General features: G+C 48.0%; 1 protein-coding gene across 1 annotated transcript; it reads left to right on the plus strand.

Annotated features, from left to right (window-relative positions):
* Positions 1-275: 275 nt before the first annotated feature.
* Positions 276-26,038, plus strand: SREBF2 (sterol regulatory element binding transcription factor 2). Its single transcript, XM_071423012.1, has 19 exons — positions 276-502; positions 4,800-5,186; positions 6,104-6,285; positions 7,432-7,572; positions 9,347-9,568; positions 10,666-10,780; positions 10,979-11,160; positions 11,958-12,150; positions 13,094-13,275; positions 14,309-14,582; positions 15,282-15,451; positions 15,649-15,817; positions 16,388-16,508; positions 18,012-18,121; positions 19,396-19,528; positions 20,036-20,204; positions 21,372-21,557; positions 22,446-22,557; positions 23,180-26,038. Exons 1-19 carry the CDS (start codon positions 421-423, stop codon positions 23,398-23,400), a joined length of 3,351 nt encoding a protein of 1,116 aa, XP_071279113.1. The 5' UTR covers positions 276-420; the 3' UTR covers positions 23,401-26,038.
* The last annotated feature ends 554 nt before the right edge of the window (positions 26,039-26,592 follow it).

Genomic DNA, 26,592 nt, shown 5'->3' on the forward strand with positions numbered 1-26,592 from the left:
GGGCAAACCCCATGCTCTATCCACCGCCGCCTTGCAGCGGGCCTTTCCGCTGGTGGCATCCCGGGACGGGAGCCCTGGCCCGGCCGCGTTTCCCGTGGGCGGCGGGGGCGGTGGCCTCGGTGCCGCTCCCACGCAAGGCGCTGCCCCGCCCCCTCATGAATATTGAGCGCGCGGGGGCGGGGCGGGCTATGCTAATGGCAGCTGCTGATCGCTGACGCGCCATCACACCACGCGCCGCCGCGGCCGCCGATTGGCCGGGCCCGACCTGGTCTCATTGACAACAAACCGCGGGGGGCGCGCGCGCCCGGGCCGCGGGGGCGGGGCCGCGGGCCGGCCCAAGATGGCGCGGGGTCGGCGGTGCCCGCCGGCAGCGGCAGCAGCCTCCGCTTGAGCGCCCGGGGCGGCGGCGGGCCCTGCGCCATGGAGGGCGGCGAGCTGGCCGCCGAGAGTATGGACACCCTGACTGAGCTGGGCGACGAGCTCACCCTGGGCGACATCGACGGTAGGCGCCGCGGGAAGGAGCGGGGGATGGGGTGGAGACGGCGCGCGTGGGCTCCCCACGCGTGTTGGGGGGAGCGCCCGGGTCTGCCCGCGCGGGCCCGCGGCTGCCGGGGCAGGAGGCGTGGGCAGGTGGTCCTTGGATCGTGCTTCTGGAGTGTTCGGGGTGGGGGCGCTTCCCACGCGGTACGGGCTGCCACGGGCGCAGGGGGAGCGGGCATCCCCCTGTGCCACCATCCCGGGTGGGAACAGGCGGGGCAGCGGAGCCCGTCCCGCCGGGCAGCGCCCGCCTGGGAGCGGCCACGCGTGTCTGCCCTGTCAGGGGAGCGCTTCTGAGCGACTTTCGTGGGGCTGCCGCCCGCCTGGAGTGGAGGCCATAGCCGCAGGAAGGCCGTGGGGGTGTGGGGTCCGAGCTGCCGAGCCCGCCCTTCCACGGTGGCCGGCGTGGGGAGGGGTCGGGGAAAGCGCTGCCCCCGTCTCCCTGCTCCTGCCGCTGACCCGCGGGGCGAGCGGCGCTGCCCACGGTCCCCCCGTGTTTCCTCGTGGCTCCTTTAAAGTAGGTGCTAAACGGTGGCTGAGGCTGTGCCTCCACTAGTGCCCGTGGCAGGCCGAGCCTCCAAGCCCTCCTGCATCCCAGCAGCTCTAACTGCTTAAATTTCCCATTTTCCCTGTCATTCTAAAACTTTACTGCATCGCTGGCACAGCGCAGACCTGTGAGAAAACCCCTGTTTTCCACCGAAGTGCAGCGAAATGAAGCGCCTGCGTGTGACGCCTATTTTATGTGTATTTTTGGCGACACCGAGCAGCTCCTGAAAACCCCATTTAAAATGACATTTCTCGGTGTGGTCTATGCTGTAGGCTGGTGGAGATGAGCTCCTGCCTTAGCTCACTGCTCTGCTGGGCTGTAATCCCAAACAGAGCTCAGTTTTGGCAGTGTCCAAAATATCCTTGTTTAGCAGCTGGGAGATGAAATTTTACCAGTACTTTTAGGCTTCTAATTGACACTGATTTGCCACATAGCTTGGGGTGAAATTTATACTCCTTTTTTTCTTTGATTATAAAAGAAGAATGTACCTTATGAGAGTGCAATGGGCTTGGTTATTGTTCATGAAGTTTGATAGTGCACATTGGAGGAGGTGTTTGCTGTTGTTTGAGCACCACGTAATGAGGTCTCAGGTTCCATACGGAAACTGAGAGGAATTGATAAACCCAGCGATGCCTCTGAACTGAGGTGTGCCCTGGGAGGTGTGATTCAGAGCCATGAGTAACTTAGGAAAACGAGCTTCACTTTCCTCCCCACCTCCAGGGGTGGATTTTCCTGGGGAAGGCAGGGGAAGAACGTGACAATCCTGCTTTTTTTTGTGCATCATCATGGATTCATCTCAGGGTTTGAAATTTTCCATGGGTTTTCATTTGGTTTTAAAGTCGTCTTGTGGGTGTTCCTCTCCTGTTCAGACTGAGGGGGCTCCTCACTGCCTGTTGCATGGATTTTGGTTTTTTGTGGTGGATGTGCTCTGGGATGTCACTGCTCACTGGGCTCATACTTCCAGACAGGGCACAAGAGTGGCACAAGAGGCTCTCCCTCTTGCCCCGGCACAAGCTGTTCCACCAGCCATGGGCATCTCCTGCTGGCGGGCACTGCTGGGCAGCATCAGAGTTCAAGGTCTGAGTCTCTGGGAGGTCAAAGCACATCAGGGTTCAGGATAGAGGTTGTTTCTGTCTATTGAGGTTGAGGTCTCTGCTGCTTTCTTTTTCTCAGAGCACAGCACCTCCAGGAGTGTGAGGAAGAGCAGCCTCTGTGCTGGAGAGCTGAGCCACTGCCTGGGAGAGGCAGCTGAAGCCCAGCCCTTGCCTTTCTGCCAGGTGTTCAGGCCCTGGGCAGATGAAAGTGGCAGAAGCCCTTGGTGGGCTCGGTTTTGGTTTTGTAGTACCTTGTTGACATTTTTTAGCCTTGGGTTGGGCTGGGATTTTGTTCTGCAGTAAGGTCACTCTGCTTTAGGGCCTGAGATACCTCTCTGGCACAGACGGTGCCAGTGCTCTGGTGACACTTGGTTTATCACTAATGGCTCCAGAAGCACCTGAGGTTTCTCACAGTCAGTGTAGATATTCTGATTTCTGGGTAGGCAAAGGTGTTTTTAAAAGCAGAGATTTAGATTTTGGGTGTTGTCTGTTTCTCTCGCTTTTAATTTTTTGTGTGTGGTTATTAGGAAAGCTCTTGAGCCCTTTAAAAGAGGTGGGTTTTAATTAAGAGTGCCAGACTTCCTGGCAGTCTTAATTCTTAAAAATTAAGTTTAAGACTTCTTGCATTTAGTCAAAGTTAAGTCTGTCATAAAGATGTGATTTAACTTGTGAGAGCAGGAGTGGTTTTTAAAAGAATCTGTTAAATCTGCTGCATTGAACACAACATTCTTTAAAACACAGTGCTTAAAATTTTGTTCTTATGCTGGAATTTACTCTTCCAGAGCAAATCTCATCTGATTTGTTTATTCCCTAATTGTAGTTGTGTTGTCTGATAGTGAAATAGCAATACCATCAAATGCAGAGTTTGGGAAGTAGTCTGGATTATCAGTTTTATTGTAGTGAGGGTTATTTGGAATGGGCTTAGCTGAAGTCAGTTGGAATGTGAAGAGCTGTTTAATATCCAGCTAGATATTGATCTTGAAACAGTTGAAACTTGAAACAGTTTTGTGAAAGCCAGTTAAAGCAATGCATTAAAAAAAAAAAATCTTTCATTCCTCTAGTGAAGAGTGGAGACAAGGGTTTGGTCCAGCTGGTCCCTGAGGGTGACTGCTGCCTCATGCTGGGGGAGCTGTGCGTCCCCATTTAGTGTCAGGTTGTGAACAGGTCAGGAGGACACATCTCCTCCCAAGCTCTTCCCTCCAACAGACTCCAGTTCTTGAGAGCAGTGGTCATGGCCAGAGCTTAAATGTGTGTCAGGGTGTGGAGGGATTGCTATCCAAAGGGAAGAGTGGTAGTGTCACAGAAATATGTTGAAATGTGTGTTGAGGGAGCAGGAGGCTTGGAGGAGGATTCATCCCTTTGCTCTGTTTCAGACAAAGGAGTGTCAGACAAATTAATTGGATAATGTGTGGGTGGCATTTCAGAGAGCTGAAAAATTAATAGCCCTCCTATTGCTGGGATATAATCCATGGAAACTTCTCGTCAAAAGTTTACTGCTTCAAACCTACTTCATAAATCACAGCAGTGACATCCTTTGGGGTTTGTGAATGAGAAAGGTCCTGGTGTAAGAAGCCTTTTGCTGTATTTTTTCCTATAAATAAGAAATCTATTTTTTGCTTCCTAAACCCATATTTATTATTTTGATATAATCTCTCTTAGGTTTGTGGGTCCCCTCTTTTCCTGTTTCCAGAAAGAAAAGATAAAGGACTTTCAGAAAACCATGGAAGAGCCAGTGCAGCAGGGACAGGTCCTGGGATGGGGAAGAATGTCTGATTCCTCATGCCACTGCCTGCACACAGATCAGGGAAAGCATTCACATGTCTTAAGGTATTAAATTGGATTAGATGGAGGGAAGAAGAAGCTCTGCTTGTGAGCAATGATCTCTTGGTTGTGAAATGTTCACCTCTAGGGGAAAGGCCTATAGTGTTGCAGTAGGAGCTTCTTGATGTGGGTTCATAAAATCCTGGAGAAGGTGGGATGGAGAAAACCTGTTGTGCAGTGATTGCAGGCATAAAACCAACAGAAAAAGTTATTCTGATATTTTAAACACATGCATGGATTTATCCTGGCACAGTTTTATAAAGTGGTGTTTCCTTTTATGGTTTTTCCCCAATTTTTGTTATGCTTGTAAGTAAAAGAGAGATAAGATGAATTCTTATCCTGTCTCTTCCTTTTTCAGATACTCTGTGGGGCAGTACAGACAGGGGACTTGAAAGCTCCCAGAAGTTGGGTGGGAGAATGGTTAGTGCTGGAATTGTAGAGGTGCTTGGTTTTTTCCTTCTGCAAAGATTAGACTGAAGGGGAGTGATGGAACAAGACTAATATTTTAGATATATATTGGAGGTGGTTTTAAAGTCTAGTCTGTGCTTGGATCTTCTTCTCTGGAAAGTGTTGAGGGAGGGTCTTACTTTTTGCCCCGAACAGCAGCAGCAGTACTTTGTTGCTGGCCACATCCTGGTCTCTCTCTGGAGGTGTTGTATTGGTGTGACGTTCTCTGAAGGTTTTGAAGGACCCAGAGCTCCCTTCTGTGTACACACACCATAATTCCATGATGTAAATGGCAGGTGTCAAAGTATGCAGGTGACAAAATAGCGTTGAACAAATTTTCTTCTGTTTTGCAGAGATGCTGCAGTTTGTCAATAACCAGGGAGGAGACTTCACAGACCTGTTCATGGATCCCTTGTCCAGCACCTTCCAGGGCAGCAGCGGCGGCGGCAGCAGCAGCGGGACCCTGGAGCCGCAGTTGCAGCGGCCCTACAGCCAGGTGCAGCTGCAGACCTTCCCTGCACCCCCTGCATCCCCCCAGCTCCAGAGCCTGCCGGTGAAAGCGGCGCAGACGGCGCCTGCAGCCCCTCCTCGCTCGGCCCCGGTCCTGCAGCCGCGGCCCTCGGTGCAGCCTCAGCTCCAGCAGCAGGCCGTCATGATCACACCAACCTTCAGCTCTGCTCCCCAGACCAGGATTATCCAGCAGCCAGTCATCTACCAGAATGCAGCCACAAGCTTCCAAGGTAGTGCTTGAGGTGCTCAGGCTACAGGTGTGCCTGGTGCACACGAGATTCCAGGATGCTCAGGCTGTGGATGTGCTGGTGCACTTGCAGGAAATGGCATCACTGTTCAAACTCCAAGTGCATCCTCAGCCATGACAAGCCTGATGATCCTTTTCTTGTGGTGCTGCCTGTGGGGTGTCCCTTCTCCTACCTGTGTGGCTTTGGAGTTGGGGAGCATGAGAAATTGTCAGGAATTAGATCTTAAGTGTTTTTGTGCAACCTCTTACTATAATTGTTGTCTTGCTCCTCTCCTCCATCCTGGCCTTCTGCCCTATGGCTCTTGTGAGGCTTGAGAAAAGATGTCTTAAAACATCATTGTTGGCAACCCTGTCCTCCCACTGATGTGTATGCTGGGCAGATCCAGTCTGTCCCACACAGCAGTCTGGAATGAAGGCACATTTTATCTACCAAACTATGGAGCTCAGTGCCTGCACTGAGCAGACACACCTGTAGGAGTATTTAGCAATCTTCCTTTGTGAATGCTGGATGACTTGATTCTCTTCAGTAGGTTTTGATTCTTTGCATGATGGATAGGATCCTATGGTCCACCAAGAGCAGGGGGAGTGGGAAAGTGCAGTTTGGATGGCCTGTATAATGCCACTGAAGCAGAGTCCTGTGCTGTCAGCCTAAAGGGTTTTGGCTCCATTTTCTCTTAGCTGATCCTCTGTGCCTCCTGGAAAGCTGCTATTCGAGGTGCAGTGCCCTCTTGCAGAAAGCACCAAAGCAGCTGGACGTTTCCCAACATGTGGGATGTGTTAGATTAATGCTGCCTACTAAGAAGCAGTGGAAAGAAGAGGGGTGATGCTAGGAGCATTTCCAGGCTCCAGGAGGGGGATGTGTGTCTCTTGACCATTTCTTACATCTCTTCTGCTTTTCAGTTCTCCAGCCTCAGGTCCAGAGCCTGGTGACATCCTCACAGGTCCAGCCGGTGACGATCCAGCAGCAGGTGCAGACGGTGCAGGCCCAGCGAGTGCTGACACAGGCTGCCAATGGCACCATCCAGACCTTAACGCCTGCCACGGTCCAGACTGTTGCTGCACCACAGGTTCAGCAGGTTCCAGTAAGTAAAAATGCAGCATGATGGGGGGGATCCAGCAGAACAAGGAAGTGCTTTTGTGAGTCTGGTCCCCTGGCTTGTCTGGGGAGAAGTGGTGAAGCTGTAGGGCTGGCGATCCTGGCTAGGATTGCTTCTGCACAAATGTTTCTAAACCTGAGAGGTTTAGAAACCTGAGAGATTCTAGCCAGCCTGTGTCCCAGAATTGTTTTACTTCATGCAGGTCATATGTGAGAGTTCCTGGTTGTGAGATGTGATGTGACTTCTGGGCAATGCTCAGCAACTGTTTTCAGTAAAACAGTAACTAAATGCAGTCTAAAATTATTTTTTAACTTGGTACTGCCAAACCCAGTTGAAAACTACTTGAACAGGCTTTCTTTGACTTTTGCCGCCTTCTTTGCATATCCATCACCTCTACCACATCTTTTAAGGACTGGTTGATAGTAGAATGTGTTCTTTTAATTCTTCTGTCATGTTTTTTTTTAAATAGTTTTACTGTTTAACAGTGCCATGTGATTTTTTTTCACTCTTGTGCATCTTTGTATTAAAGAAAACTGTTTGTCTATGAGACTCAGTATGACAAAGTTGCTGTGGTTCAGTTGTATTATGCCATCTCTGGTGTTCTCAGAATCAACAAGATATTTGAAAGAAATAAGAGCAAAATAACTTACAGTGGATTTTGATCTGCTTGGTGTTAAAGGCACAGATCCTTTTAGTGAAATTGCAGGGAGAAGCTACTATGGGTATTTGCCAAAGCAGAGTGTCCTAGCTGTGTTAGACTGAATACTCAGACAGTTAATGTAGAGAGCTAATTATAGGTGTAACTGGAGAGGGGATTGCAGCTTTTCCATCAGCTCTTTTGTGTTTTTATATACTTGTTTACTTCTGGGGACTGATTTGAAAACCACTGTCCCAGTTGTTCCTCTGCCCCACTCTATCCAGTGCTGTTCAGCCTGTCTCCTACTCAGGGTTTGCATTGGAAAGCATCCAGGTGATGCAGGGTACAAGTCAAAAGAATACTCACCTTGCTCTTTTGCCAGCCACTGAGTTGTAAAGCTATTACAGCTCTGTCAGTGATTACCTTTGGCTACTGAGATCAGCAGGGAAATATGAGCCTGCTCTCCTCTTCACCTGTAACTCTTTTCAACCTAGGTTCTCGTCCAACCTCAGATCATAAAAACGGATTCCCTGGTCTTGACAACCCTGAAAACAGATGGCAATCCTGTTATGGCTGCAGTACAGAACCCAGCACTGACAGCACTCACTGCTCCCATTCAGACCACAGCTCTGCAGGTACCCTTGGCTGTCCTTCCATCCCTCTCCTCACTGATGTCCTTTCCTATGAACACAAGGAAGAGATTTGTGCCTTAGTGTTCTGCAGTGGCACAGACAAGAAGGGGGTTTGAGGGGTTTGAGGGCTGTTGTAGACACGTCCAGGGCAAGTAATACCCTGTTTCTGTCAAGGGTAAATACACAGATTGTATTGTTTGGCTGCCTTCCCATGGCCAGTAAGCAAAGATCAAGGGCACATTTCTGTTTAACTTTTTCTGGTACTACGAGGAATATGACCTAAAAACTCAGTCTAGTTTTTAACTTGAAGCCAAAAGCTAACTTGCTCGGAATACCTGTGGAACTTTCTTTTGCCTCTCAGTAGTGTCTAATAGTAGTATATTAATTGTGACAACTAATTAAACTACTTTTCAGAGGGCATTTGCAGGGAGGATTTGTCATAATCGTTGGAGGTGGCAATTGTGCTTCATGGCCTCCACTCCTAATCAAGTCTTAGAACTTTATGCCCCCAAAGAAACATTTATTATGGTCGTGTATGTTCTGAACAGATATCTTTGTATAAATATTTACTGGGGGAGATAAGCTTTTCAGTGTGGATCTAAATTTTGACTTGTTTTGCAATAGCATGGTAGGCTTCTTAGATACTTATTAGCAGCCAGGCTAAAATCTTCAATAATCTGCTTGCTTTTAGATGGTGTTTTTACACAACTTGAGGCTTTCGAGGTTGTGTATATCTGAGGCATGTTTGAACACACTGAAATTAGGTGGATATTAGCCAAGGAAAGGTATAGGACCTAAATTAACTTATTTGTCAAGTTCCAGCTTGAAGTGAAACTGAATTAATTTTTGGTATCCCAATTAGAAGACTATTTCAGTCAAAATTGTTTCTGAAATTGCTCATTACTAGTTTATTCTCATGGCTAGCTGCTCTAGGCTAGTTACTATGTTTGTCTCTTGACAGAAATAACTCTTACTCTCCATAGCTACTTGCTTCCCTGATCCTTGGTGTAATTCAGAGAGCACATGTGCCTTTCTAAATCTCGCTTTGCTGGATTAAGCAGTCTGAACTTTCTTTCATTACAGCTGTCCTAGGAGCCCCTCTGTGCAGCTGTTCTGGTGGGATTCATCATTTTTTATTTCTGAGTACATACTGCCTTAGTTTGCTTAGATGGTCTGTCCTACATCTAGATGCCCAAGTTTGAGCTTTCCATTCTGCTGTACATCACTCATTAGTCTTAGTTCCTCATATTAAGCCATTTTTATAGCTTATGGGTTGGTTTTTTTTTTCATCTAATGAAATTCAAATCAATTTGAACTGTGTTCCTCAAGCCAAAGGTTGTTTTTTCATAGTTGGATCCTTTCCAGCATTGTTGTTGCTTGTGTCATTGGAAGTAGTGTAGGCTGTTGCTGTTTTCATGACTGTCCAAAGAAAAGGTGGATTTTGACACTTGGAGTGTAAAGATTGTGGGAACAAGGAGGAGCTTTAGTCCCTTTCTCTATTTAAGTGGATGAACAGAGCATAGTACTGGCAGAAGTGTTGATGTGCTTGGAGAGCAAGAGATGTTCCTATTCCACAGTGACCAGTGTGGGAGCCAGAGTGACATATTTTTCCTGTGTTGCTGTGCCAACCAAGAAAGACGGAAGGATTTTGGCATCTCACACATTTTCTGAGCTGTACCAACTTTTCCTGATTCCTGTTTATTCCTTCTTTTGCCATCATAAACCTTATCTAAATTGGCTGATTGCTTTTGACACTTGTTATGCCTGGTCTTTGTAGACCCTTGTTGGAAGCAATGGGACCATTTTGACGACAATGCCAGTGATGGTGGGACAAGAAAAGGTGCCTATCAAACAAGTTCCTGGCGGTGTCAAGCAACCTGAACCACCCAAAGAAGGAGAGAGGAGAACAACTCACAACATCATTGAAAAGCGCTACCGGTCATCCATAAATGACAAAATCATTGAGCTGAAGGACCTCGTCATGGGGACAGATGCTAAGGTAAAGATGGGAGATAAGTGCAAATGTGGTGTCACAAATACTTGTCTGCAGGTGCTCATTTGCTCTACCAAATGAAGCATTTAGTACATGCAGCTGTTAGTGGCATGTATATGTGTGTTGGGCTAAGACTGGTGAGAATCACTTGTGTTCCATATTGTATTCAGGAAGGGTCATCTGTAAAATATTAATTTTACTATGCTAGTGGTACTGTTTCTTGAAAATAAGCTATACCTTATGCATTTGTTCTTATATTAATTAGGTCTAACTTAAAATAGGCCCTCTAGCTAGAATATCCAAGTGGATGTTTTGATAACTCTGCTAAACCAGATCTTGCTTCAATTAAGTTTCCTTTTCCATGTGACTGCAGTAAGGATGAGGGTTTACAGAGCTTTCCAGTTTATTTCCTGTAGACACTGAGCTGTAAAAACTCCTGCTTGCTCAAATACTGGAAGCTTTCTTGCACCACATATTCAGGGTTTGTTCCTACTTGCTTTACCTTGTGCTGGTGAGGCAGGCAGTAGAATTCTTGATACCTCCTGTGCCTACTGCGCAAATCAGTGCACTAGTGAAGTCACCTATTGCTGGAAGTGGAAGCTTTTGAAAACATGTGTGTTGTGCAGTGGCTTCATAGTACTTTTGGCTTATGTTTAGAAGATAAACTTGCCCACTGCTGCTGGAAGCAGGGATTTGCAGGGAGATGGCCAAGTGAGTAAGGCAAGGAGGGAACTACTTATCTCAGAATTTATCGGTGATCAGGCTGCTTGTTCTGTCCCAGAATTGATCCACTTCATTTGCAAACTGTCGTGCTTTCAAAAGACTATTTCTGGCTGAAACCTAGGTGGGAAGTCCATTGTAGCTTGGATGTTAATCTGTCTCTTGAACTGTTCTAAAAGATCTTAGAGAGACCTCATCCTTGTCCATCTTTGATACCTTGCCCACAGAGCATGCTCTGCTAATGGCTCCTTTGCAACTGCTGAGAGTCCTTTATGCTCTTTTTTCATCACATAATACAAAGGGTTGTGGTATTCCTACAGGCAGGAGTGATCCTTTGGTGCTCTTAATATAAACTGGTTTTTTGTGCATTTAATTCCTTACAGATGCACAAGTCTGGAGTCCTGAGAAAAGCCATTGACTACATTAAATACCTGCAGCAAGCTAACCATAAGCTGAGGCAGGAGAACATGGTTCTGAAGCTGGCTAACCAAAAAAACAGTAAGTTGTGGAGGCTCTGTAGCAGATGGGAGGCAGTCAGCATGGATGTAGGATGTATCTTGTAGTTTCCTATCCTTCACAGAGGTTGTATTGATAGTGGCCAGTGTTACTCCAGATGACTGAGCCAATCTGAGAGCTACTGACAGGATGGAGTCAGGATGGAGAAACATGTACATAATGCACTCTGATTTTTTTCAGAGCTGTTGAAGGGCATTGACTTGAGCAGTCTGGTTGACAATGATGTAGACCTGAAGATTGATGACTTCAACCAGAATGTGCTGCTGATGTCTCCTCCAGCCTCTGATTCAGGATCTCCGGCTGGCTTCTCTCCCTATTCCATTGATTCAGAGCCAGGAAGCCCTCTCCTTGATGATGCAAAGGTAGTTGTGACTTTAACTGTCAAATTCAAGCTATCTTCTTCAGGATATTTAAGAGCCAGAATTTGAGTTCTTATTCTCAAGAGTGGAACCAGCAGACATCTGGCAAGCTGATTTGCAGGGCTTAGAGATCCTCTTTAAGGGTGAGGAGGGTGCATATTTGTGTTTTATCTTTCTTTAAATTACTGAGACTATTTCCTGAGCTGTATTACCTGAGCCCTACCTTTAGTTGCTGGAAGAACTGTACTTATCCTTCAGCCCCTGTACACTCTCTGTGGACTTAGAATGCATGTTCATTACTCAAGAAGCCCAAGGCTTTCCAGGATATGTATGTCCAGTGAGTAAAGCAGAAGAACTTTCTGAACTTTTGGAAATGGTTGATGACATCAGTTGTGGTTTATGAGACCATAAGTAATCAGAGTGACAAAAAGCTGTTAGCTGTATTGGGCTTATGGGTTTGTTTTATGGATACCGCAGAAGTGGGTTTTCTGGGAGATCCTCAAAAGAGTAGGGGCAGCAAAGGTTAATCCTAGCCTAACCCAGGGATACAGTTACAGTTAATACTTGACATGACTGAACACAGAAGGAAGTTGAAGACAGTCAAATATTTCAGCCTTATCTTATTAACTTAAGAAAAGCTTTACTGGAGTTCTTGCTGATCTGGAGCTCAAAAGTAAATTTATACATGTTCTGTTTCTCCTTCTTCCCTACCCCTTCCTCGGCATAAACATTTTTTGTGCTCCAGAATGGTAAACATTGGGGTTTTTCTCCTTTTTCTCTCCATTCCTATTCCCTTGAAGGTTAAAGATGAGCCTGACTCTCCTCCTGTGGCGCTTGGTATGGTGGATCGCTCTCGAATCCTCCTGTGCGCTCTCACGTTCCTTTGCCTTTCCTTCAATCCACTGACGTCCCTCCTGGACGCGCGAGGAAGCCCCGAGTCCGACAGCCTGGTGCGCCATGGCTCCGGCAGGAATGTGCTGACCATCGAGTCAGGTAAAGGGCTGGCATGGTTTGGGCCATGGGGATGTCCAGCCTTACAGTCTCCCTAAAAGCCACCTGCAGCTGTGAAGGCTGCTGGTCACAAAGTGAAGGGTGGCTGTGGTTTAGTGGGATGGGTTTGTGTGTTCAGGGAGTTGTACAACCTTTGTTTAGTGGGTGGGGAGGGGCAGTAACTGCGGGGCAGGGCATGGAAGGAGAGCCAGCTTGGATGTGGCTCCAATTCACATCCAGTGTTCTTCTTGCATAAAACCAGCCATGGTTTTATGGTGAGGTTGAGGTGGCACCTATTTGTAGCCCAGCAGCTTGGGTTTTTGGCATAGAGCCTTGAAAAGTAGTTCAGGGTAAGGGGTGTCTTCCTGTCTTCACCAGTCTTTGAAGCATGTTCACTTTGATTTTAAAGTAACTGACTGATTTTTGTCACTTAATCATAAAGTATTACTACACTGTTCCTATGGAGTCTTGCAACTGGGCTTGTTGATACACTCATTCCCTAAAATTCATAGTTAAAAGTTCAGCTTAGGAGAGGGTGGGGGGATGCTGTAGGCATGCAATTGTTTTCCTGACTGGTAAATATGGTTCCTCAGCGTTGCTTTGTAAATTTGACAAAGATTGGAAAATGATACTGGAGTACTGAGTACCTGTGAGTGTGTCTTACAGAAAAATCAGAAGACAGCTCTTGGAAAACTAAGTGCTGATCATTTTTTTTAATACATCAATCTTGTTAAAATAATCATTTAGTTGGGAATGTTGAGGGTTGGAGTTTGGGTTAAGAGGTGTTGGTATAGGCATTTCCTGATTGAACTGCACTCTTTGCAAAAGCTGATTAAACACGTGGCCAGCATAGCAAGCCATCCTTTGGAGTCTACACTTGTTGTATTGCCAGGCTTTTGGTGTCCAGGTTAGATTTTAACTTTCCTTTTTGGGATATCCTTTGTAGATGCAGCTGGTTGGTTCGGTTGGGTGATGCCCACCCTAATCCTGTGGCTCGTGAACGGAGTGATTGTACTGAGTGTGTTTATAAAGCTCCTTGTGCACGGAGAGCCAGTGACCCGGCTGCACTCAAGGTCCTCGGTCACCTTCTGGAGGCACCGCAAGCAAGCGGACCTGGATTTGGCACGGGTAAAGTTGACTTGTTGTTTTGCATCAAATGCATCTTTTAGATGGGATTGTGGGTAAATGTTTCCCAGTGAGGCAGTGGCACTTGTAAGATACTGTGTTCCTTGAGTGGATCATCCTGTGTGATTTCAGAGAAGCTGTTGCCAGGTTGCTCTGAGCAGATTACTGTCCTACTCAGCCTAAGTTAGTGAGGCATGGAAGCGATGGAAGAGGCTCCTAATTTCTGTCCTTGTTGCTAGCTACTGCATCTTGTATTAGTTTCTGGCAGCAACATCTTGGGTTTTGTCCAGAATCTGGCCCTCTGCTGTATCTGTCTGCTGTCTTCTAGCCTCTTGGAAGTCCTCTTTATTGTTGAGGAAACATTATATTGTAATATCGGCGATGGAGAGGGACGGGGAGACTGACTTGGTGATCAGAATCTGATTTTATTGTGGGATACAACGCTTATATACTATTTCAGGGAGACTAGTAATCTGTACTACAGTGATTAGGTTAAAATCACATACACAAATTTAGGCATGTAACATCATCTCTTGCTTGCAGAGTTAAATGGGATTTTCTTTTTCCACTAAACCCACTTGATTTAATCTTCTTGCAATCTAGGTCTAATTTTCAAAGTTCCATTTGCTTTTGCCAAGGCATCCTGTTATCAAATCTCTTATGTTAACCAGGTCCAAAGTCCATCATCTGTCTTGTGTCCTCCAACATCCCAACATCATAACATTACATGCAACATATTGTTGAGGGACCCTGAAATTTCCATGGTGTTTGACAAGGCAGGAAGCTCTTTTCATCTAGTGCTGATGTGTCTCACAGGGAGTACAGGATCAGAACCACGTGTAGAAAGTATATTTAGGGCCAGATTTCAAGCTGGTGTAAACTGTTGTTATGTTTTCAGTTTCTATGTTGATGTCCCTCTGCTAAAGATCTTGTCCTGACTTGCACATGAGTTTGCCTTGCTCACAGTGCCAAGGAGGTCCCAAAGTGTCTCTGATAGCGATTTTTGTTGCTGAGCCTTTTGTTGTGTTATTTGCAGGGTGATTTTGCTGCAGCTGCGTCAAACCTGCAGACTTGCCTGTCAGTACTCGGGCGAGCACTGCCAGCTTCCCGCCTGGACTTGGCCTGCAGCCTGTCCTGGAATGTGATCCGCTACAGCCTGCAGAAGCTGGCCCTGGTGCGGTGGTTGCTGAAGAGGACTTCTCATCAGTGGCGGGCAAGGGAGGCCACTGCGGGATTCGAGGATGAGGCCAAGACCAGTGCTCGGGATGCTGCCCTGGCGTATCACAAGCTTCATCAGCTCCACATAACAGGTGGGAGCAGAGGTGGCAGATCTACTGTCTGGTTTTCCTGAATGAGGAGACTCAGCTGATCCTGGAGCATACAGGGAGAGCATTACAGCCTCCCTCCTCTGGGAGGGCTGCTGTTAGAAATTAGCCTGACAAATTTTAGGAGGCACTTAATAAAACACAACAGGTTCATTGGTTGATGGCAGGATTATGTGACTGGGATTTCAAATGTTTAGTTTCAGTGCTGTTTAGAATTATAATTTCATCTGCAGCATCTCAAAGTCAGATTAACTAATTAATTATGGATTTATTAGATTGTTGAGTGTAATTTTTTTGTAGGCCATGAAGGTCTTTTAGGGAAAAGGACTCAGTATTGGTTTCTGATCTTGTGCTTGTTGCTTTGACTTTTGATTTTGTCAGGAAGTGTTGAGGGTCTTTTTTTTGCATCATCATCATTTACTGGTTGATTAGTCTTGTTTGTGCACTTTTTACTTCTAGTGCTGGTAGCAACAGCTATTGGTTGAGGCTTATTGTTTGGTTTAGTTGTTGGTTCATGCAATAAAAGAACTCTGTAAGAACAGCTGAAGCAACAGCAGTGTAAGCTTCTCTTATCAATAGGTTCTTGTTGTTTCTTTAGGATAGTAGCCCTGCAAATTGTGATAGTATTTAGTAGCTGGTACTACTGATTAAAAATTAACACTTTTCCTTCTCCTGCTGGTACAGGTAAACTTCCCTCCAGCTCAGCTTACTCGGGCTTGCACATGGCATTGTGTGCTGTGAATCTGGCTGAGTGTGCAGAAGAAAAAATCCCACCCAGCACAATGGCAGAAATCCACCTGACAGCTGCAGTTGGCTTGAAAACCCGCTGTGGAGGCAAGCTTGGTTTCCTGGCGGTGAGTTGTGTTATCTTCCCCGATCACACCCTCAAGCACAGATCTAGGAAAGCCTGGAAGCTGGCATTGCTGTATCTTGGAGAGGGCATCTACTAGCACTACAATTCTAATATGACCTGCAATTATGATATGATTTTTGTCCTTGGTGGTGCTGCTCTTTCCTCACTGTTCTCAATCTTGCCCTCTCCTTTCACCAGAGCTACTTTCTCAGCCAAGCTCAGAGCCTGTGCAGCTCAGAGCGAAGTGCCATTCCTGACTCGTTGCGTTGGCTGTGCCACCCCCTGGGACAGAAGTTTTTTGTGGAGCGAAGCTGGATGGTGAAGTCTGCTGCGAAGGAGAGCCTGTACTGCACGCAGAGGAATCCTGGTGAGAGACACTCATTTCCCAAGCGTGGGGCATCCTGGCACTTTGAGACATTCTCTCCACTCTTGTCTGGGACAAAAGTGGGTGTCATGTTTGAGAGTGTTCTTTTATCCCCACCCTGCTTGTGGTTCTGATGGGTGAGAGGGCATGAGAAGCTGAGATGTCTCCTCAGCCTGCAGGGTCTGGCTTGCCACCCTTTGTATCCTATGCTGTGTCATACTGCTTGTGTCTTTATATGCTGGAACACAACCCAGAGGTGACCCTGAATGTCTGGGGAGTGACTTTGAGGTGACCAAGGTTTATCCTCTGCAGAGCAGTGTTGTCACTGTTCTGCTGAGAGGCTGAAGTGCAAGAGGGATCTTTGGTCAAAGGCTGCAGCTTTACAAGGGGATTGAAAGGATAAAAAAAGCCCTAAAACTTAGTCTCTAAATAATTCAATTAGTTTCTTGAGAATTTCCTTCTACTATTCTTCATTATGCTATTTCCTACATTTTGATTCTTCTTTCTGAGTGTATTTGGAGGTGTCTGGGGCAATATGCAAGTTAAATTATTTGGTTTATCCTTCTTCTCTAGCGGATCCCATTGCACAGGTCCATCAGGCATTCTGTGAGAACCTGCTAGAGCGAGCAGTGGATTCACTTGTGAAGCCTCAGACTAGGAAAGAGGTAGCAGGACAAGAGGAGGAGGAGTCATGGTGAGTATGTGTGGCCCACTGGGCACTGCTGGCTGCAGCAGCAGGCTCTGAGGCAGAGCTCATAACCACTGACCAAGTGCTGTGGGGCAAAATGCTTGGTTAAGTCCTTGTTAAAGGCTTGGAATGACAATGCTAGTCTCACCACCACTGTTTATTAGCAGAGTAAGCTCTGCCTCTTGGTATTAAAACCTCTCAAGTCAAAGGTGAACCTGGGAGTGGTGGGGATTTCTGGTGTTAGCTGGGGTAATTCTGGTTGATTGCTCGACTAAATGGATGGCACTTTCTCTGCTGAGACAAAGTTTAATGTTCGGGAGGACAAAAATTAGCGTGCACCTACCTCTTCTATAGACCAGGACCTATGTCTGGGGCTTTTAGAGTGTGATGGTCTGGCAGGTCAGAGAGTGAACCCACCAGCTTGCTACTTTGTGCATGGGTGTTCTTCTGACTGAGTGTGACATCTACCTGCAGTGAAGAACCAAACAGATGTGTGGCAAGAGGAGGAAAGATTATGTTGAACGTAATTGTCATTGTCTCTAAGCTCTTTCACCAAATGAAAAGAGAAAATAGGTGGGAAACAGCAGCTTTTTGTATTGAACCATGTCCAGCTTTCTCCTGGACTCTGCAGGAAGCAGGAACCCAGCCTTTGCTAGTAATTCAGCACTGTTTCTTGCTGATCTCCAGATATGCTGGTGCCAGGCAAATGTAACATACATATATGGGAAGCTCTGTAAGGATCGTGTCCCCAGAAAATGTGGGTAAAAGCCTCAGATGGGAAGATTATTCAGTTTCCCTACCTGTGTAGGAAAAATAGTCTGTAGCTTTGGGTTTTTTCCCAATCTCGTCCGTTTCCTGGCAGAGAAGGAGCAACAGATTGGTTTAATTGCTGGTGATCAGATGCTGCTGTTGAGAGAAGGTAACAGGATTTGTATAAGGGAGGTGGGTTGTCACTATACTTGTGGAAGTCCTGTCTCCTCACGGGAAGGACTAGATCTAGTACAGCAGCAAGCTTTTTTGTCCACTCTAGGGGTGGGAGCTCAAGACCTTCATCTGTAGCATGTCCCAGTTAAATTAGGTCATTGCTGCATATGCTATTTTCTCTGACCAGTGCTGAGAACATACTGTCACTTCCATTCTTACATATTTGTATATATGCAAATAATCAGAGAGGCGTAGTTCAGCCTCTTTTGGAGGCAGGCACTGAAAAGGAGCCTATAATCAGCTTGTAATGTATGTCTATGTTTGAAGTGAGCCTTGAGGTTAAATCTAGTTCTGTGCTGGAGGTCATGAAAGGGGAGGTGTGAAGCTGTTCCTCTCAGAGCATTGCTCTGCACTTCTATTCATGGGGTGGTCTCTTCAGTCCACCAGTGTTGTGTTACTTGTAGAGCTTGAACTTTCTGTGGGCTTAAAGGTTCAGCACTGTTTAAACATGACTTGTGAACAAGAAGTGCCTTGGTATTTTCTGTTTGACAGCATAGCAAAGATCTGCCTTGTTCCTTGTTTCAGTGAATTCTCGGGTGCTATGGAGTACCTGAAATTGCTCAACTCTTTCTTGGACTCAATGGGAAGTGGAGCCCCACCCTTTGCCAGCAATTCCGTACTCAAGTCTGCCCTGGGTAAGTCTGGCAGAACTGAAGCACTTTCAGATGCAGGATTTACTGCCAATACAAATTTCCTCTCCCTGCTGCCTCTCAAACTCTAGTCAAGGAGAAATGCAGTCCTTGGAGTGAGGCCTGATTGCATGCCAGTGTGGTACCACAGCTCAGACTGGAAGAAAGTAATTAAGAAGGCTTATAAATTTGGCTCTGTGTTATAATGCTGAGTGCCCAGCCAGGGACTGCTGCTATCTGTGTTGTTGGGCAATATTTTATTTCCAGTCTGAACCCTGTGCCCTCGCCTGAGAGCTTGCTCCTAGCAATGCAAAGCGAGAGGAAGGGTGGAGCATATAAACAAACACAGCAGCATTGCAGTTGAAGTACAGGAAGGGTTTTTTTCCATTTAATTACCTATTGAACTGGGTTGCCCCCACTTTCACAGTGACTGTCGGATATATTCCTCAATCTCTAGAGACCTGCAGCCTCTGCTGTAAGGAAGCTCTGGGCATGTATTGGGAGGGCTTGTTTGGTCCCTTGGTGTATATTTAGTGGGACAGCAAGGGCTGCAGAATCCCTCTGAGCCATGTGCTCATCTGGGCTGGCTTGGTAACAGGCTGCTGGAATATTTGTTTAGCTTGGTGTTGGTACAGACGGCACCTGGCAGCTCACTGGGATGCTGGTGCAGCTTTAGACACAGATTAAGTGCTGTACCTAAAGTGTATAGAGCAAACATAGTAGGAAAACTAAATAATTATTTTTTTAAAGGGAAGTCTTTTCTTGGGTCAGTATTGCCATGGAATTGAAAAGCAGGTTAGAGTAGCAGAACATATGTCCTTTTGCCCTAAGCAGGCTTTGGGAAGTTTTTGAAGGGATGTTAAATAATGAAGGCAATTCTCTAGGGAACCCAATGTACTGTCTTAATGGTGATCAGTGCCAATCATGAGTGTATATATGATTGGAGTTGTTATTTTGGGGTGGTGAGTGGAGATCATTGTCAGGAAGGAAGTCAACAAATTTCTAGACAAGATGGTGGAATACATTCTTGTTGACAAGATACAAACATGCCATCCAAAACTCTGCTTGCAGTCAGATGTAGGGTGTTTGCAGGCTGCCAAGTTCCTTTGTGTTCTTGCAGCACATTTCAGCATTCACATGGGTGGCTGAGTTCCCATGGGATCAGTTTGGGCTCATTAGCATCAATCCCAGAGGAAGGCACTGCCAAGGGCCTGTGATACCGGTCCGCTTCCCCAGGTGTGAGGGAGCCAGGTGCTGCAGGCGCTGGTTCTGTTTTGCAGGTCCCGACGTGGTGTGCCGGTGGTGGTCAGCAGCCGTGGCCATGGCAATCGCTTGGCTCAGAGGGGACGATGCGGCTGTGAGGTCACATTTTGCAGAAGTGGAGCGCATGCCAAAGTCCCTGGAGATGTCAGAGTGCGTAGGCCTCGTACGCTTTTCAAACTGCTGCTCCTTCTAAACAGGGGTGACTCCTTCCCCAGTGCTGTTCTGTAGAGTCACACCTACCTGTGCTCTGGAGCTGCATGTCTCTTGTGCTCTGCAAGAGCCAGTGTGCTCAGTAGTTCACGTGTAGGTCAAGGCTTGCAGACTGATAGTAAAGCTGTGGACTGGAAGTCACAGTCATAGTTGCTTCTTTAGGGATGTCTTTTGGCTTTGTTCTAATTGCATAGTCTCCCACCTTCTAAAATCAACCAAAACTCACATGATGATGGAAAGGATGGTATCACCATCTCTGTTCTTTTGTACTAAAGAATCTTTGCCAGCTTTCTCTTATTTCTCTGTTCTTTGTGTGTAGGTGAGGAACAATTGTCATCTTTTTTCTGTCTAAGGAGTGATGATATCTCTTGAAGGTGGGAGAGTGAAAGCTGATGCTGTAGCAGCATGACATGGTGTTGCTTGAAAGCCACCTGCTTTCTCTTTCAGGAATGCCCTGGTGAAAGCTACCTTCTACATGTGTAAAGCTATGCAGGCCTCTCTGTCTGGGAAGGCAGATGGACAGCAGAGCTCCCTGGGTCACTGTGAGAGGGCCAGCAGTCACTTGTGGAACAGCCTCAACATGAGCAGTGGCACATCCAGCACTGTCCTCAACAATGTAAGCATTGTAAGCCTGAGATAACACATGGTCTGTCTTGGTTGTAAGGTTGGTCTTGCTGCAGGTGTGTCGCTTCTCTGTTGTAGCTGCATTCTCCATTCACTCTGTGGATCATGGGATTAGAGGGGAGGCTTCTTCCCTATCCTTGAAAAAGGCATTACCATTGTTCTGTTTCTGCTGTATGGGGAAGCAGAGCCACAAGTACAGTGTTGTCTCCCTTGGCATGGTTGTCAGCTCTTGCTCCTCTTGTGCCAGTAGCTGTCACCCCTTTCTGGTGCTTTGACCAGTTTGAATTTGGCCCTGCAGAGATGGAAAGTATCCATCTCTCTCCTCCAGGTCAACTTGGTGATACCTGTAAAACAGGAAATCACTAAGTCAAGTTTGCTTGTTTCAGACCACACTCATGTGGTCTGAATGTTTGAATCCTCTGACACAGAAGTGTGACTATGCTGTGCTACTCCTGAGTTTGTGTGGGGCTTGTTTCTCTTCTTTCCAGGATTACATAAAACTGGAGCTTCCCTCCATGGCATATGGGACGTGGTTCTGGTCCCTTTCGTCGTTCTGGGTGGCAGCTGTAGTGCATTGTAGTTGCATTGCATGTTGTGGCAGTGACTGTGCAATGTTTCTGCAGTGCAGTACAGAGGCACTCTCTGTTCAGCAGCACAGGCAGAGAGCCCTCCCAGAGCCGGGAGCGGTGCTAGGGGGCAGCAGCAGATGGGGAAAAGGGGTTTGGCAGCTGCTGTCGGCTGTGCCGTGACTGCCTCTTTTTTTCTCTGCAGGTGGCACGGCTGTCTTTGCTGTTTTTCCACTAGTTAGTGTCACTTTTTGGGCAGGAAAACCTCTGCAGGAGGCTGTTTCCATGGGATCAGTTTGTGTTTGTTAGCATTGATCCCTGTGAAAGGTGCAGGCAAGGGCATGTAACATTGATGCAATGTGCCCTTGGCACATTTCCTTGTCTTGGTCCAGAGATGCCACTTGGGCAAAGTGCAAAGGCTTGCTCCCTTTGGTGCCTTGTGGTAGGCTGACACAGCGGGGGGAGGGCAGGGGAGCCCCACAGGAGGTGCTGTGGTTCCTTCCCATGGGCTGTGTCAGCAGCCATGTAGTTTGTTACTCACCCGGTGCTATGTGTTATTAAAAGCCTGTGCCTGGGCATCTTGGCTCTTGCAGATGATCCAGCTGCTGGCCTGTGACTTGCTGCTCTCGCTCCGCACCAGCCTGTGGCAGAAGCAGGCCAACGCCAGCCAGGCGCTGGGTGAGACCTACCACGCCTCAGCCCCCGAGCTGACGGGCTTCCAGCGCGACCTGGGCAGCCTGCGCAAGCTGGCCCACAGCTTCAGACCCGCCTACCGCAAGGTGATGGCTCGCCTCCCTGCCTGCTCCACCTCCAGCTTGTCTACAGCCCTTCCTGGAGTGATGGGAAGCTGGTGCCCTTGGAAACACAGGGTGTATCTGAGCTTGGGTGGTTTGGATACTTGGGGTGGGATGTTCTTCCACTACCAGCCTCTGTACTTTCTGTTGGTGGGGGATGAGGGAGGCTCCTGTGGGAGTTCAGTGCATGTGGGGAAGTATCCCCTTTAGTTTCTGCATGGAAAACCATCAGCACATGTGTATTGCCAAAACCATGGCATCCTGTCTATTAAGGTGGCTTCAGACTGGGTCTGTCCCTCTGGGGAGTGTGGAAGGAAGCTTCCTCAGCTGTGTTGGCTCTGCTGAGTAGCTGGAGGGTCAAATGCCTTCTGCATCTGTAGAGCCCCAGGTGCTTTTCTTGGCATTTCCCCGCTTCTCTTCAGTTTATCTACTTTTAAGCCTCTGTTGAGGAAGTAGAGTCTAATATTTGGACACGAGAGTTGTCCTGGTGTTGTCCAAACTCTAGATTCCAAAGTTTGATGCTGTTACCAAAGCACTGCACTAGCAGCATAGGTTGAGAATCCTGCCTGGACCACAGTGCCAAGTTTGCTCTCAGATTTTTCAACCTTGTTCCCTGCTCTCAATCCTCCCCCTTTCCAGGCCACTCACAGTTAGGTGTCAATTTTTTTTCCCCTTCCTCATGGTTGCCCTGACCTGCAAATTCCCCAGAGACAGGTGGAAAGATGAGGGAGGAGCGTGGAAATGGGTCTCTTGTTTTTGTCAAGGTGTCAGTGCTCTGCTCTTGAAATGTCGTGGCTGAGGGATGACAGTTCAGCCACAACATCATCCCTGTGCCAGCCCACCTCTCATCTTCCATCTTGCCTTCCCTTCCAGGTCTTCCTCCACGAGGCCACCGTGCGCCTGATGGCAGGGGCCAGCCCGACCCGCACCCACCAGCTGCTGGAGCACAGCCTGAGGCGGCGCACGCCCCAGAGCAGCAAACAAGGTCAGCCCTGGGGCCCAGGCAGTGACCCACTGCATGTGGGACTGGGAGGGGAGGGGGCAGTGCTTGGGCAAGGTGTGGGGGCATAGATAAAACCTGCAGTGTCTCCTGCTGTGTCAGGATAATGAGCTGCCATCAGCCTGTGGCTCAAGGAAATGCTTCTGCCATGTTCTCTACAAGCCAGCTAACATGAGCTACGAGCCCTGGGCTGGAGGTGTTGGCAAACAGACTGGAAAACATTTGCCTTCATGAAGCTACAAGTGCAAAGAACTTGACAGTCTGGGGTTTGGAGCAGTCAGTGCAAAGGCAGAAGCTGGGAATACTAAACGGAAGAGCCAAAAGATGAAAGATATAAGGGAATGGGAAGCAGGAATGGCAATGTTGGGTCGAGTCCTAGGAAGTGAGCTGAAAGGAACTGCCTCTGTAGAAGACCAGACTGACAGTTCCTACATGACTCTAGCTCAGTGTTCTCCTCTGCTAGCCTAAAGGCCCTCAGGGTGCCCCCTGCTCTTGGCTCAGCCAGGGGATGCCAGCCGGAGAAGCAGTTGAGGGCCTGTGTGGTGGGGTTTTCTCATGCAGGTGGTAGCTCTGTTACGGGTTTTCTCTCTTCATCGTTTGTCCATAGGTGAACTGGACACGTTGCCGGGCCAAAGGGAGCGAGCCACGGCCATCCTGCTGGCCTGCCGCCATCTCCCCCTGTCCTTCCTGTCGTCGCCAGGCCAGCGCGCGGTGCTGCTGGCCGAGGCTGCCCGCACCCTGGAGAAGGTGGGGGACAAGCGCTCCTGCAACGACTGCCAGCAGATGATCGTCAAGCTCAGTGGGGGCACGGCCATCGCTGCCTCCTAACGCCGGCAGGGGTTCCCTTTGTGCAAAGACAGCCTGGTTGAGCATCGGCCTGGACTTCCCTTCTGGACCTTAGAAAAAGTGCTAGGTTAGGGCTGTGCTGGTGGGATCAGGATAGGGTGGGAGAGGGAGGGAGGGTTTTGGGTTTTATTTTTTTCTAAACTTGCCCCAGGTTTAGCTTTACTAGCTTCCTTGCTTGTTCTCAGGCACTGCAGCAGGAATCTGTCTAGTCGTGGTTTTTGTCACTATGCCTGGGGCTGTTGAGAAGCGCTGCCCCAACACAAATCACCCGTCCCTGCTTGGGAGAGAAGCCCACAAGCCCACGACATAGAGAAGTGGCACATCCCGTGTCTGTCCTCAGGGGTATTTTGTTCCCTTTCCAAACACCTCTGCAGAAAGGAAATCTCTGGGGAGGGCAGAGGATCTGTTCAAGCCTTGTCCCATGGGGCTGCTGGGACCTAAGGCTGTTCCCAAAAGAGAGGGGAAGGCACCAGCTTTCCTTGAGTTGTGTGTCAGGAAACTGAAGCCCCCTAGACCCAACTTACCTAGGTGCTCTGGGAGTATCGCTTGGGGCCAGTACTGCCTGGAAAATTTCTCTACAGTTTTTATACAGGTTTTTTTATAGGAATGTTTGTGGCTTTACAAAAACATGGGGAACAATGCAGCAGATTTCCTTTCCCTTCTGCTTCATGCGTCTTTTCCTGTGATAGCTGCCTCCAGTTTTCAGCAGGGGGTGGGTTTGTGGCAGACTGCGACAAGCAGAGCCTGATAGAAGACCTTGGCATCCCTGGTCATCTGGTGCTGGGTGGCAGCAGAGGTAGACATGCAGTGCCCTGCACTTGGCATGAAGGGTGAATGCTTCTCTGGTGCCTTTTTGTTGATGCAGAAACAATTTTTAGAAACAATTTTTTTATGTTACTCAACTCCCAGTCCCAGAACTTGTCTTCAGGTGTTTCTCCTTACCTTCTCTAACTCCTCCACAGCTTCTGCAGGATTTGGAAGGCACTGGTTTAGGGTGCAAGTCTCCCAGCTTTGTTACCGTTGCTATTCCAAGCAGTTTGACTTGCAGGTGTTGAATTGCCTGTGACTTTCCAGGAGTGGGAGGTGGATTTGGGACAGGGAGAGAACGGTTCGCCCTCTTTCTCTCTGCCTTTCCTGTTGCATCTCTCCAAAGAAGTGCAGAGTGGTTGCCCTCTCACATGTGCATAAGTGGAAACCAGCATTTGGCAAGTGGGCATTGCTGTTCCTCCATGTGTATGGCCGGCATGTTCTCCATGTTGGCAGCTCAAAGCATTTAGATACAGGCAGCCATCCAAACCCATCCTGTCCCAATCAAGCCTGTACTGCCCAGCTCCTGCAAACTTGGACTGTTTTACAAGAAGCTTTTACATGTATCCAGCTCTTGCAGAGAGGCGTGAGCTCCTTCAAAATGAGAGGAGAAAGATAAGGGCTTGTGGTTTCCCTTTGCACAGGGTCTTTTGGCATCTGGGAGGGCCGTTTCGCATGCTGCAGTAATTGAACACAGGTAATGCTAGTCCTGGACTTGCCTGGCTTCAAGGATATGGAAACTGGGGCCAGGAGAAACCTATCTCCCAGCAAAGCCTGTTCCCAGTGATTGTGGTCTGTAGCTGTGGACAAAAGCATGGGGACCAGAAGGTGTTTGCCTACCTCCCCCACTTTGTTTGGGGAATGGCTGGTGGACACCCAGCTTCAATAGCCAGTACTGTCCTACTGGCTGGAGTGTCCCTTGCTTCCTGGAGTCGGTGGTTGGAGGGGGAGCTCATTGTTTGAGGGGAAGAGGTTGCTCTCAAGAGTGTCCAATCAGTGTAGGGGACACTCTGGTGGCAGCAGCTTTGGCTTTGAGCGGGTACCTTACGTGTGCAGAACAGCTCTTGATTTGTACACATTTTGATTGCTCATTGCCAAGTTCATGAGCTTACCAGTGATCCTGTTTTGGGGGAGTAGATTGCCTCCTCCTGACTTTTTTCCCCTCTTCTGTGGCTCTCATGCTGTCTTCCTTGTCAAGGAGTTTTTTTCCTAAAATACAGAAACTCCTTGCCTGTGGCAATCTCTTGAGTTACCTTGCATTTCTCCAGGTCTGCGTGCAGCACGTGGGCAGTTCTGTGCTTCAGTAAAATGGGAGGTGAGGCTTTGGGAAAGCAGTGATGCTGAGGTTTCACTTTGTCACTCATGGTAGTCTGAGCCCTGGGGGCTGGGCTGCAGGGAGTACTGGCTGGGCCAGGAGCTGGGAGAAGCTGTTGGGCTGATACCCAAATAGTGAACAGCATAAAGTACCAAGGGTTCTAGCATGGCTGGTATGTCTCTGCCCCCTCCAGAGTGAGGGATCTTTGCCCTGTTTTTTCTACACTGTTCAAAGATTTGCTGTCCATCTGTCCCTACAACTTTTTTTATATGTGTGTGTATATACTGTAACTTTTTGGTTTGTGGGTGGGAGGAAATTGTTTTATGGATTATGTGAAGAAAGTCTATTTATCCACATGGAGTTCAGAGTAGGGATTTTTTGTGATATGAGATGCAACTGGTGGTGGGGAAGTTCCCCAGGGAACATACCTGCTGTCTGAAAACCCTGTTCCAGGGCTTCTGAGCATCTGTTAACTAATAAAGATGAATGTTACCACCACCTCCCACCTGCCCTCTTTCTCTTAGCTCTATTCATCCCACCCAGCAGCTGCTCTTAAGCAGAGGTGAGCTTGAAAAGTCCTTTAGAGACATAAAACCTCAGAGGCGCCTCGTGAAGCTGTCAGTCCTTTATCCGGATGACCTAGAGAACAGAACGGTACTGTTTGCAGTGAAAGTCCCTTGGAGGAGCAAGTGTGGTGTCTCCGTGCTCCTCTGGAAGCTGCTCAAGAGGATGATGGCTCAAGCAGAGCCAAGCAAGGTGGAGCTGGGCCAGAAGCCTGCAATTTTAGGAGCTTCTCTAGGGGAGGAAGGCTGTTACCTGACCTTGCTTTAGAACAATGTCCTTTCGCTCCATCTCTTTGTTTCTCTGCTCCCCCTGGTAAAACTCTGTCAGAACCATTAAACTTCAGACAGAGGAGATCTGTTTTTTGTGCAGCTGCTTGAAGGGTTTTGCAGTTGGCCCTTAAAGCTGTGTTCCCACCACATCCCCCATTGCGGGGGGTTCCCCACGCCCTGTGGGGGAGTGGGCTTTGAGCCCTGCTGCCCCGGGGGAAG

The sequence above is a fragment of the Agelaius tricolor genome, unplaced genomic scaffold, assembly GCF_023055355.1.
Source record: "Agelaius tricolor isolate 1412-34295 unplaced genomic scaffold, bAgeTri1.0.p SCAF_3, whole genome shotgun sequence".
NCBI classification, from domain to species: Eukaryota; Metazoa; Chordata; class Aves; order Passeriformes; family Icteridae; genus Agelaius; species Agelaius tricolor.

Coding starts and splice junctions, on each gene's coding strand:
- SREBF2 (XM_071423012.1), top strand. CDS start 421: ATGGAGGGCGGCGAGCTGGCCGCCGAGAGTATGGACACCCTGACTGAG. Junction 15,452..15,648: donor GCAAGCTTGGTTTCCTGGCG/GTGAGTTGTGTT, acceptor TCCTTTCACCAG/AGCTACTTTCTCAGCCAAGC. Junction 20,205..21,371: donor CCAGCACTGTCCTCAACAAT/GTAAGCATTGTA, acceptor TGGCTCTTGCAG/ATGATCCAGCTGCTGGCCTG.